The sequence below is a fragment of the Hyla sarda genome, chromosome 4 (genome assembly GCF_029499605.1).
Source record: "Hyla sarda isolate aHylSar1 chromosome 4, aHylSar1.hap1, whole genome shotgun sequence".
Classification (NCBI taxonomy): domain Eukaryota; kingdom Metazoa; phylum Chordata; class Amphibia; order Anura; family Hylidae; genus Hyla; species Hyla sarda.
In genome coordinates, this window is record NC_079192.1 from 370,540,848 (window position 1) to 370,554,606 (window position 13,759).

The 13,759-nt window shown below is 43.1% G+C and overlaps 1 protein-coding gene across 2 annotated transcripts in view; it reads right to left on the reverse strand.

The window, feature by feature from the left end:
• Positions 1 to 13,759, reverse strand: part of LOC130267272 (histidine--tRNA ligase, cytoplasmic-like) — a 93,793-nt gene that overhangs the window by 60,881 nt on the left and 19,153 nt on the right. For both annotated transcript variants that reach the window (XM_056516738.1, XM_056516737.1), the window contains exons 3-4: positions 12,395 to 12,484; positions 12,192 to 12,311 (exon numbers count right to left, since the gene is read on the reverse strand). In XM_056516738.1, the coding sequence (XP_056372713.1) occupies positions 12,192 to 12,311; positions 12,395 to 12,484 (210 nt within the window). The remainder of the gene's footprint in view (positions 1 to 12,191; positions 12,312 to 12,394; positions 12,485 to 13,759) is intronic.

Here is a 13,759-nt window from a genome sequence, read left to right on the forward strand (position 1 = left end):
AAATATGCAGTTTACACAGACTGACTTAATAGTATAATAGTAATGCCTGCCATCACTAATGGTTGCTGGCTGCATTGTTCAGCCATCACTCTGCTCTAGTTGATGTGATCGGAGATAACTCATATCCCTTATCTCCGAGATAACTCATATCCCTTACCTCCTTATGTACCATAGCATCTAAGAGTTTTGACAAATGATGGGAGCTCCTTTTGTTACCCACTGGCCCTGTGATATGACTGGTGAGGTAAAGGAGTTCTCATGACAGCCAGAGGCCTAATAAGGGCCCGTCGTCGAAGTATGCTTATAAGACTCAAATAAGGTGCGTCACAAGTGACTACATTTAAAAAAATATCAAAAGCAGAATTTTTTGTTAATTCCACTTTACAAATAAACTGAACAAAGCATTTGAAAAGTTGTATGTTTCCAATAAAACACACAAAAAAGTAATTTATATATAAACTTACCAATACAGCAATCATACTGTAAAAAGTCAACATACGAAAAGTTTTGAAATACATTATAAGTACCCAGAAAACAAACAGAAAAACTCTATGTTGACAGTAAAATAAAATAGCAAAAACAGGCTGCATCCTGAAATCATATTCGCTTGATTTTATGCAAAGGTTGTTGATATGACTTAAATACTTTTGAAGCATACCTCCAATTGTATTTTTAGTTTTATGGCAAAAATAGTGTAGAACAAGACCCAGCGCCATAGAATTACATTACACTGGGTAATAATGGAAAGGAAGTGCAGAAAATGCAGGGTTCTGACCTCCGAGTGCTACTGTGATCGTGAAATTATGCGAAGATGCTATGCTTTTTTGATAAATGTGATAAAAAAATTTTTTTAATAAACCGTGCAATGTGTACCCAGTGTAATAGAAATGTAGGAGAAGAAAAAAAAGGAGATACGGGGCGCTCTCTGGCGTAGTAGGTTGATTTCTTGATGAAAAATAAGAGAAGGAGAGATGCCCACCACCAAACCTATGTGATGGTACTGACCTCTGGGAGCTGTGCGTGGGGTATAGCACAGCTCTGAAGGAGTTACCAGTAAGTGGTGGGATGCTTCAGCTTCCTGCTCGGTGCCCCCTTGTCCGTCGTCCCAAATGGGGTACAGAAAGGACAATAATGGAAAGGAAGCGCAGAAAATGCGGGGGTTCTGACCTCCGAGCGCTACTGTGATCGTGAAATTCTGCAAAGATGCCAAAGGTACACAGGAACTTTTTTTTATTATAAATAAATGTGACAACCATAATTTTATGGTGTCCTGTTTGGGTTTTCCTGTGTGGTGGCCGTCAGCACACAGGAAAACCCAAACAGGACACCATAAAATTATCTTTATGGACCTGAGGAAAGCGTGAGAACACGCCTAAACGCGTTGTCCAGTTGTCATTTTAATTTATAATAAAAAAGTTCCTGTGTACCTTTGGCATCTTCCCATAATTTCACGATCACAGTAGCGCTCGGAGGTCAGAACCCTGCACTTTCTGCACTTCCTTTCCATTATTACCCAGTGTAATGTAATTCTATGGCGCTGGGTCTTGTTCTACACTACGTTTGCCATAAAACTAAAAATACAACTGGAGGTATGCTTCAAAAGTATTTAAGTCATATCAACAACCTTTGCATAAAATCAAGCAAATATGAGAAGCTCTGTAATAAAGCTTATAGAGAAATACCCTTTTCTTCTCAAAACAAGAATCATACATCCCCTTCTTCCATTAAACTTTCATTCACTTTGAAAAACAGCTCAATTAAGTCCTGTGTCTACAAGACAAACTAGCAGCTCACTGAAGGATCAGATACATGCTGCCCATAGAAGTTTATGGAGAAGGTGCTGCCCATAGAAGTTTATGGAAAGGGTATGATTAAAGAGAACAAGAAGCAAACAGAGACTGCACATGTTTACTGTATTAGATCGTACCCCAGGTCTTAAGAACTTAGACCATTCAGTACTGCTCTATAATGTCCTTGTTGTGCCATTCCTGCGAAAACTCTAATAAACCAAATAAGCCCAGCCCTCAGGCCAGCACTTTCACGGCTCGTTCTAGTGATCGCTGGGGGTCTGCATACACTAAATGCGATCGATCAAAAGTAGCGGTTTTGGTGTGTAACATGATCCTATTAGGGGTCATTTCATGAACATTGCTTGGAGTTTCACTTTAAATATTGCACACTTTTACTATTGGAGATATAATGACAAGCAGATAGACAACAATAGTGGTTAAAACTAAATACTTCCAAGATCAATCATGTGGAGTTCCTAATGGCACCTGTAGACATAAAGACCATTGTCATATTAATCAATAGGCACAGTTTAAGCCCCCGTGTAAAGATACATCAAGTTATACCATAAACCTATGTAGCTGCATCTCTCCAGCATAACTTGGATTCGTTATTGCTGTAAGATACACATAAAGATTCATACATGAAATAAACAACACAACACCTTCCAGTGGTGAGTGCAGGGGGACCATACATCCGCATAGCACGTTGGTAATGGCTTATCACTGCAATCCCCAATCCCTGCACGGTTCATGTTATCCATGCTGAATAACAAGTGAATTAATAGCTAGCTGATTCTTTAAACTCACTCAGCAGGTGCTCGGTCATGGTTATAGGATAAAATATTTATAAGTACGTTTAAATAAGCAGAATAATAATGTGAACATAATGTATTCATTCGAACAGCTACAAAATAATAAAACCACCATAGAAAAGCATTCAGATTAACTGCAGCTCTCATTACCAATGCAAATGTGGTATGGCGGAGTGTGAGGTGCAGGGCAGATGTAATTACTCTAGGGTCAGATGGCATTAACCCCTTGTGTTTGTGACGCCAGGGCGTGGTTTAGCCTTAACCACCTGAAGGTATACCGCTGGATCCTGGGATAGACACAGAGGCAATGAAGACACCGACACCAAATTACGGACAACGGTAGCTTTACTGAGGGCCTCGCAGGCTTGCTGGGACTTTTAGTTGGACGGGAGAATTTAGTGCAGGCCACGCTGGGTAGACATATGACTTGACTGACTTGTGACTGACAGGATGGGGACTTTATCTTACTTGCGCTTGACTTGTGGCTGCAGGACTTGACTTGAGGCCTCCTATGACTCTGGACAACACAATAGGCATGACTTTACTGGACCTCAGCAGGAAGCAAGAGAGAGAAGCTAGCTCCACCCAGGGTTTATATGGGGGAGACTAGCAGGGAGCCCATAGGTCACATTTGGGGTCAGCTGGTCACTGGTACCACCTGGGTAACAATCATATGGTACATTTTATTAAAGGCATAACACATCTTTTAATATACAACATACATACAAAAGGGGAAACAACTATAGGGGGCCCTGGGACACTGAGGGACACTGCCCGACAGGGCAGGAAAGGTACAGAGCAACAGCATCCCATACTGGGCCACCACACAAAGCTAATTCCATGTGTCCCTGCTGCCACCACCTGAAACAGAGTAGTTTGTCATACAACAGTGTCACAGCAAAACTCTACAGCCAAAATGTTTATGTCTAAATTGTTGGTTTGTCAACCTTTGAAAGGGGACTGGTCTACAGAGCTAGAACTGCCAGCAACACATAAGTGTCTTAAAGATTATCACCTTATGTTTGTAAACACCATCCAATCTGTACATTTGCAGCAAATAAAATTTAGCGCACGCTATATTTAAATAAAAGGGGTCTTCCAGGCATAACATTAATGGCCTATCCAGGATAGGCCAACGTCTCATTGGCAGGGTGCAGAGCCGCGGCACATACACAATGAATTGCTGGAAGCCTTAGCTCCGGTTATTGTATAGTGGTGGTGCCGGGTAACTGCAGTGTAGAGCCTATTCACTTTAAAGGGGTACTTCACTGGCCAGCATTTGGAACTAAATGTTCCCAATGCTGTTTTCACGCTGCAGGGGTCAGCCACGCCCCCTCAATGCAAGTCTATGGGAGGGGGCGTGCCCCCTTCCATAGACTTGCATTGAGGGGGCGTGGTTGTGACGTCGTGAGGGGGCGTGGCCGACCCCCTGCAGCGTGAAAACAGCGTTTGGAACATTTTGTTCCGAATGCTGGCCAGTGAAGTACCCCTTTAATGGTGCCACCACTACACAAACTGATCCATCTGCCTTCAGCCCTTCCACTGTGTATGTGCCGCAGCTCTGTCAAACAGCTGTTTATCAGAGGTGCCAAGTGTGGGCACCCCAGCAATCTATCTAACATTGATGGCCTATCCCGAGGATGGCAGTCCCTAGTGGTTTCTGGCTGGTGATCTTGACAAATAGATCTCTCCTATACGCAAACAGCGAGAGATCAATCAGGGCTGACGGGGTGAGGAAAAGCCACCGGGGACCTCCCTGATTGCTTTTTTTTATGCTTATATAGTGCAGCATAGGCTATTATTACAGAACAATGTAGAGGTTCTTGTGTATGTCATGTATTTACCTTTTTTTAGATGGTGTGGCATTCATAATTTCAGACATGTTTATTATTGAGAGAATACCGTATATACTCGAGTATAAGCCGACCCGAGTATAAGCCAAGACCCCTAATTTCAACCCAAAATCCCAGGAAAAATTATTGACTTGAGTATAAGCCTAGGGTGGATAATACATCATCCCCCTCTGTCATCATCCAGACCAGTCATTAACATCCTCATCATCATCACCGCCTGTCATCATCCAGACCCTCATCATCATCACCTGTCATCATCCCACACATCCCCCTTCATCATTCCCTTGTCATCATCCCCACCCCCCTTCATCATCCCCTTTGTCATCATCCCCAACCCCCTTCATCATCCCCTTGTCATCATCCCACACCCCCCCCTTCATCATCCCCTTGTCATCATCCCCACCCCCCTTCATCATCCCCACCCCCCTTCATCATCCCACACCCCCCCTTCATCATCCTCTTGTCATCATCCCACACCCCCCCCCTTCATCATCCTCTTGTCATCATCCGCCCTCAGTGGTCTTCAACCTGCGGACCTCCAGAGGTTTCAAAACTACAACTCCCAGCAAGCCCGGGCAGCCATCGGCTGTCCGGGCTTGCTGGGAGTTGTAGTTTTGAAACCTCCGGAGGTCCGCAGGTTGAAGACCACTGCGGCCTTCGACATCATCCAACCCCCTCTCACCCCCCTTTAGTTCTGTACAGTACTCACCTCCGCTCGGCGATGGTCTGGTGCTGCAGGACTGTCAGGTGGGGAGGTGGTCCGGTGGGATAGTGGTTCCGGGCTGCTATCTTCACCGGGGGCGCCTCTTCTCTGCGCTTCGGGCCCAGAATAGAGGCGTTGCCTTGACAATGACGCAGAAGTACGTTGGCAATGAACATACCTCTGCATCGTTGTCAAGGCAACGTGACTATTCTGGGGCCGGGCCCGAAGCGCTTAGAAGAGGCCTCCCCGGTGAAGATAGCAGCCCGGAACCACTATCCCACCGGACGACCTCCTCTCCGGACAGTCCTGCAGCACCGGACCAGCGCCGAGCGGAGGCGAGTACTGTACAGAACTAAAGGGGGTGAGAGGGGGCTGGATGATGTCGAAGGCCGCAGTGGTCTTCAACCTGCGGACCTCCGGAGGTTTCAAAACTACAACTCCCAGCAAGCCCGGACAGCCGATGGCTGCCCGGGCTTGCTGGGAGTTGTAGTTTTGAAACCTCTGGAGGTCCGCAGGTTGAAGACCACTGCGGGTGGAGAGTTCACTCGAATATAAGCCGAGGGGGGTGTTTTCAGCACGAAAAATCGTGCTGAAAAACTCGGCTTATACTCGAGTGTATACGGTAAATGGATTTGTCATTCTGCTTGCATTTCCAATGAATCTTCTGGATTTGCAGAGAGGGGGAGGTACAAATCATAATGAGTTCAATTTATTTACTCTCTTGTCTGCAGCAACCAGAAGCCTAAGCAGCTGAGACTCACAAGTGGGTTGGTGTCAGTTCACATTTCATGTAGTTTAGATGAAATTTTTTTTTTATTAAAAATTCATTTTTTTGAGAAATGGTGCCATGAGGCGAAAGTGATTTGACTGAATCTGAGATAAACAGAGGTTTTATGAAGATCTAGGCTGTGTTTACATTTAGAATTTTTACTGCATTTAGGTAGTTTCTGCAGTGATTTTAAAAAAATCGTAGTGAAAATAACACTAAAATAGCTCCTATTTTCCCACAATTTAGAAAATTATGGCAAAAGCATTAAAAATGCTGAAAAAATTTAATGTATGAACACAGCCTCAGTGGCGATGTAAATCTACTTTATATCCTGATCCCAGAGAGAACAGTACAAGGTGAATATAGGTGCCTGGGAGCTAGGAGGAGGGATCTGTTAGGTGATGAGGTCATTCTGCAGTTCATAGGAAGTCAGACCCAGAACGGACAGTGTTCTCAAACACTGAAGGGAACCTGTCCGGTCCCCTAAGTGCTAACAGTCCTGCCCAGTACCTTTTAGATGAAGGGCACAACGTTCAGACACTGTGCCCACAAGCTTCTTCAGATGCCGCAAGTTGTTAAAAACAACCATTACAGCTGCTGCAGGCCGCCGGGTATATAATCCCATAGGTGAAGCCACATAGTGTGGTAACGCTGCTTTCGCTCTTCTTTCCGTCTGTGCTGCTTGATTAACAGTGTTGGGATCTTCATGAAAAGCCCGGCACTCGAAGTGTCAATAAAGCATCTAACAAGATAGCTGATGGCACTTAGGGGATCTGACAGGTTCCCATTAAAAGGGGTAATCCAGTGAAATTTTTTTTCTTTGTTTAAATTCACTGGTGCTAGAAAGTTAAAACAGATTTGTAAATGACTTTTATTTAAAAAAAAAAAAAAAAATCTTAATCTTTCCAGTACTTATCAGCTGCTGTATACTACAGAAGAAGTTGTGAAGTTCTTTTCAGTCTGACCACAGTGCTCTCTGCTAACACCTCTGTCCAGAGCAGGAGAGGTTTGCCCCTACTGGACAGTTCCTGACACGGAGAAAGGTGTCAGCAGAAAGCACTGTGGTCAGACAGAAAATAACTTTACAACTTTCTCTAGCGCATACAGCAGCTGATAAGTACTGAAAGGATTAAGATTTTGTAACAGAAGTAACTTCCAAATCTGTTCACCTTTCTAGCACAAGTTGATTTAAATTTTTTTTTTTTCCATCGGAGTACCCCTTGCTGGAAAGTTTGGAAAGTTAGACTGGTGATCACATGACCAAGTTACTGTAATGAAACGTGTAGATGCAGCTGTACTGGAATAGAAATATAACACTGTATGACTAATAATAGTGGGTGCACAAAATATAGGCAACCCTCACGCATGCTCTGAAGTTTCCTCCACCACTGTCTACCACAGATGGCTTGACCGAGACTCACTGTTGTGTATGCCCTAGAAGAATGACACTGTGTGCAACAACGTAGTACAGTCCGGCTTGTCAATTGCATCTGCTGAGGTGTGAGTACAGTCATGATGTAATGACTAGTTGAGACGAGGTGCCCGCCTCAATGACTAGTTAGCCTTAATTTACATATAGTGCATGTCAAACAAAAAAGTTTTTTTTTTTTTAAATGGGCACTGCCATTAAAACTAATGTTTGCTATTGCACTCATAATGGTAAATGAAAAATCTTTCTAATATACTTTGTTTTAAAAAAAATATATATATTTTCTAAGTTTTATTTGTGTTTAAAAAAAGCTGCCACTAGGTGTCTCCCTACTTGTCCAGAGCACATTTCCCCCTATCTCTTGCCCAGACTTCAGACTCCTGCAGGCCTGGCAGAAGTCCAAAATCAGGAAATGCAGTCTGGAGTGCTGAGGGGGGTGTGTGCAGCCCTAGCCAATCATAGCTCATCTCATACTGAACTGCTCTGGGCTGTGTGTAGCAGAAAGAGGGAGGAAGTTCTCCCCTGTATGGCTTCAGATGATGTCATGCCTGCTGGGGAACACCCCTTCCCAGTCTGTGAATCTGACAGACTGAGCAGAAAATACAGAGCAAAATCAAGGTAGAACACAAAAAAAAAAAAAAAAATAAAGACAGGGTTTGGTTTATCATGATGGGGGCAGTGAACAAGAAAGTTTAACAAGATCATGAGAGGTACTCTTTAATGCAAATGTACAGACTACACGGCAATTACAAACATAAGGTGATTATAAATGACACCTGCAAATATTAACTTATCCCTCTGTCCAAGATCGCAGGGGGTCCCAGTGGATAGGGGATGTGGTAATTTTTGCTGGAGTTCTTCTTTAAAGTGATGCTCTATTTTATGCCATGCTTTTGTCAAGTAGGCAGTCATTGCGGTCCACATTACAGGAATCTAGTGCATGAACGACAACATGTCCCTGTATTCTTGTATGTTTTTTCTCCTTGTTTTCTACATTAGAGCATCTCCTCTGTTGTCATCTTTACTTTTCAAAATTCTGTGCAGATTAATTACTTTGCACATCCGTGTAGCACTCAGAGCTCCTTCAGACAGATATAGAGTTAATCTCAAAGACACAAATTTGGAGTCACCACTAGAGGGATGATCGTCCTGACAAATGCACAGTACTGCATTAAAATGAGCACAGCACAGCTGCCCACCTTGTTTGGGTGTTAAGAATATCTATTCCTGCTATTCCATCTTCTCCCGTCAGTCTGGGGCAGTTTGATCTGATACGTCTGTAGTTTATGCATTGTAGTTTTTATATTTTTTCCCCAATTCTTCAGTTTTTCTTGGTTCTGCATGTAATGCATTTTAATGAGCCGACCGGAGTGAAATGTTTACTCCGGTCAGCTAATTTTTGCCCCATATACGGTTCTCTAACCGTATACCACGGTATTAGGTCCAGTCAGAAAACCGTATACGGGGCAAAAATTAGCCGACTGGATTCATCATTTGATTCCAGTCGGCTCATTGAAATGCATTACATACGGGTAGCGTCCTGCTGGGATATGGGAGCACTCTGTTTTTGCTCCCCCCAGCCGGATACGGTCCCGTATTGCTAAAAACGTGGTGTGAACCAGGCCCTAATCCTGGGTTATGTCCTTTTATTTTCATCAGTTTATAGTGGCTAGTAAGACTTTGAGCAATGGACAGATGCACAAAATGCACTATAATATCAGTTTTGTTTGTCTCAAGCTTAAAAAATAAGCTGTCCAAATACAACAACAGGTACTACATTCACTGGTCACTTTATTAGGTACTAGTCTTGCTAGTGTGGCACCCTCTTTAGCCGTGCACCCCACCCCTCTCAGACTGGAGTTGGTTTAGTCAATGGCTGATCCAACATGTCACACAGTCAGAGGCTATATGCACAGCAGAGGTGAGTTATCATGTTAGGGTCCCATCCGATATGAGGCCACCTCAGCGTGGTGGATGGGGGGGGGGGGGGGGGGACATATTTTGATCAAAAAGTGCACTAAGAGCCTCCATTTTTTAACCAAGAGTGCTGTTGCAACTTTCTTTTTTGTACATCTTGCTAGTACCATGCTGGACTCCCTTTTGCCTATTCTTTTTGCCATACTTTCTACAAGGTGCTGGAGTATTTGGTCCATATGGACATGATAGCATCACGCATTTGCTGCAGATTTGTCGGCTGCACATCCATGATGCAAAATCTTATGTTCTATTAGATCCCAAAGGAGATGGTATTCTGCACATCTTAGTTGTAATGAGTGGTTATTTAAGTTGCTGTTGCCTTTCTGTCATCTCAAACCAGTCTGCCCACTCTCCTAGGATCACTAACATCAACAAGACATTTTCATCCACGCAACTGCAGCTCACCGGATATTTTTTTTGGACTGTTCTCTGTAAACCCTAAGATGGTTGTGCATGAAAATTCCATTACACATGGAATAGCAGTTTGTGAATGCCAAGGCCAGCCCATATGGCACCAAACACGTCACATTTAAAGTCACTTAAATATGTTTTCTTTACAAATTGATGCTTGGTTTGAACTTCAGCAAATTGTTTTGATCATGCCTACATGCCTAAATGCATTGAGTTGCTGCCATGTGATTGGCTAAGTAGCTATTTGTGTTAACAAGCTATTGAACATGTGTACCTAATAAAGTGGACCGTGAGTGTAGGTGACTCCCAGTCTACACTCTCATTATTTTCCCTTCTATGTCTTACAGAAACCATAACGCTGCACCGGTTTCACTGTATGACAGGAAATGGCGAACAGCAGACTGTCATTGGTTTATAATGTCTGTTGGAGTTTTACTGATTTGCAAGCAAGAAATGTATGACTTTAAAAAGGAGTTGCCCAGTATTAGAAAAACACAATTTTATTTTGCAAAAAACAGCCCCACTCCTGTCCACAGCTGGGTCTTGCATTGCAGCTCAGCTCAACTGAAGTGAAGGGGACTAAGCTGCAGTACTACTCTACAATCTGTGGATAGGAGTGGTGCTCTTTTTGCAAAACAAAAACAAACAAAAAGTATTTTGCTAATACAGGAAATCCCTAAGGGAGGGTCACACAGGGCACATCCGCAGAGTATTTTACGCTGCAGATGTGCCCAAAGCAGTCACAGAGGGACTGCAGATCGAGCTCCTGGGTGTGGCTGGCTAGCTCTGTGTGTCTGCTTGTGGTGGCAGATTTCTACAGCGGAAGATGAGCCACTACGAGCGGACACACAGAACTACCTGGCTGCAGCTAGTAGCTTGCTCTGCAGTCCCTTTGTGACCGCTGTGGGCACATCCGCAGCTTTAAATACACTGTGGATGCGCCCCGTGTGACCCTGCCCTTAACCTCTTAGGGACGCAGGGCATACCTGTATGCCCTGCGCCCGGTACGGTATATAACGTGGGGTCACGGCGTGACCCCGCGTCATACCAGGTCGGTCCCAGCGGCTAATGAAAGCTGGGACCCTGGGCTAATAGGGTGCGGCACCGATCGTTGTGCCGCGCGCTATTAGCCCTTTAGACGCGGCATTCAAAGTTGCTTGCCGCGTCTAAAATGAAAGTAAGAGCTTCCCGGCAGCTCAGTCGGGCTGATCGGGACCCTCGCGGTGAAATCGCGATGTCCCGAACAGCTAGGACGCAGCAGGAATGTCTCTTATCTTCCTCCGTTGCGTCCGATCGGCGATTTATTGATCCAAGCCTGAAATCCAGGCTTGAGCAATTGACCGTCGATAACACTGATCTTTTTCCCCCCCTTGGGCACTGGTGTCGCGGCGGTGGTGGTCGCCGCCCAGTGCTACGCCATTTTATGCTGGGGACGTTAGGGACCCACTCTAAATAGGTGGCCTTGACAAGGCGAGTGGGCTTGTACTTTTTGATCAAAAATGTATACTAACAACCTGTTAGTTTTTGATATTATGCTGAGAAGCAATCAGATCATTATACAAGATTGTAGATGTGCGACCATGTCTGTTTTCTACCCGAATTAACACTGATCTAATGCACGACAATGATTTGTGTATGAGATCGGTATGTGTAGTGTAATAGCCACCAGGGGGGGCTATAACAAAGCAAAAAAAATAAAGGGTAAAAAAAATAAAAATAAATAAATAAATCAGGATCATTTAAAAAATAAAAAAACAGTAAATAAAAATAAACATATGTGGTATCGGCACGTGCAGAATTGTCCAAGCTATAAAAATATATTGTTAATTAAACCGCATGATCAATGGCGTACGCGCAAAAAAATTCCAAATTCTAAAATATCTGTCACTTTTTATATCATGAAAATTTTTTATAAAAAGCGATCAAAAAGTCCCATCAATACATATATGGTACTGATAAAAACTTCAGATCACGGCGCAAAAAATAAGCCTTCATATCGGCTCGTATGCGGAAAAAAAAAAAAAAAAAAAAAAGTTATAGGGGTCAGAAGATGACAATTTTAAACCTATAAATTTTCCTGCATGTAGTTGTGATTTTTTTCAGAAGTACGACAAAATCAAACCTATATAAGTAGGGTATCATTTTAACCGTATGGACCTACAGAATAAAGAGAAGGTGTCATTTTTACCGAATTATGCACTGCGTAGAAACGGAAGCCCCAAAAGTTACAAAATGGTGTTTTTTTTCGCACAATGAATTTTTTTTCCCTTTCGCCATGGATTTTTTTGTAAAATGACTCAGGTCACTGCAAAGTAGAATTGGTGGGGCAAAAAATAAGCCATAATATGGAAAAACCCTGCGTCCTTAAGGAGTTAAAGAAACTTACATTAGGTGCATTTGATCTGCACAGCACATGAACAGTGGATTACAGTAAAAAAACAACTAACCTTCAGCTCGAACACAGGGGTGTCAATGCCCTCTGCTCCATGACGTTTAAAGCAATTCAGTACTATGTTGAATACCCTCTGTCGAATGGCCATTTGCCTAGGGTCAACATCATGTGTGCCCTGCAATTGCAATGCAGATTAAAAAAAGAAAATAGAAGGAATATATATAGGTACACACATACCCATCATCAAAATGGAATTACTTTTGGAGTCTTGAGTACAAATTTTGGTTTTCGATCCACATGACATGTTCGTGGGGTCACATCTTGGTGCAGAAATGCCTTTGAGGTGACCTGTAAATATAGAAAGTCTGTCAAACCCAGACGTTGAAAAATCCATCCAAATGGAGCCTAGCTTTGGTAATGGCTTACACACTGCACATACACAGAAGAGGGGATCCTGCTTGTAGAACATCTCTCTCTTTGCAGTTTACACTCAAAGCAGCAGCAAAAGCATTGGCAGTATAGAGCAGTTATAAGCAGTCTAAATGTATATAGAAACAGGCTTCTTCACCATGGGATATGTTTTGCGATTACAGGATAGATTTGGCAATGGATGCTCTTTATTTTTTTTGAAAAGTCACAAACATCAGTGTCTGCTTCATAAGAAGGGAACAGCTGGAAAGAGGGCAGCCTGGCAGGGCTGACCTCTGGACCAGGGGGAAAATCCGACTATTTGGCTCAAAAGGCGCACTCCCCAAGACTTCAGATTTGTAAATCAATGCCGTCTTTATTGGGTCAAGAATGGCAGTTTACAGAAAGGACAACGCGTTTCAAAGGTTACACCTTCTTCTTCAGGTCCCACTGGACCTGAAGAAGGTGTAACCTTTGAAACTATTGTCCTTGCTGCAAACAGCCATTCTTGACCCAATAAAGACTCATTGATTTACAAATCTGAAATCTCCGGGAGTGCGCCTTTTGAGCCAAATAGTCGGATTTTGCCTGCCCGCACAACACATTAAGGTGAACAAAATTTACCTACATACAAACTAGCATCACATATCATCTGGGATTAACTGCATTAACATCAAAACCGCTTCTACTCTTTTCTCCCTCTTTCTATGTCTGCTTCATAAGCCATCGCAGAATCAAAGCATGAATAACCTATACAAGACAACAGTGCAGTCCTGTTACATCAATAACACAACACTAAAAGGGGAAATGCATATGGGGCAATATTTCTGCATAAAATTTCCACAACACTACAAATCCACAACATGGTAATACGGTAATTAAGAACTCAACCAAGAGGTGTAAGGGTCCTGCTCATAAGAGCTCATAGTCTATGAGGCGACAGGAGATAATCTGCAGCTATACGGCTGCTTGCAGATATTATTGCAGATTTTCACAGACTCCCTTTCCCCCTTAGGGAACAGGCTCACTGATTTTAATGGTTTCCATACAATGCTTTATTTATTTAAAGGGGTTATCCAGGAAAAAACTTTTTATTTTATATATCAACCGGCTCCAGAAAGTTAAACAGATTTGAAAATTACTTCTATTAAAAAATCTTAATCCTTTCAGTACTTATGAGCTTCTGAAGTAGAGCTGTTCTTTTCTGTCTAAGTG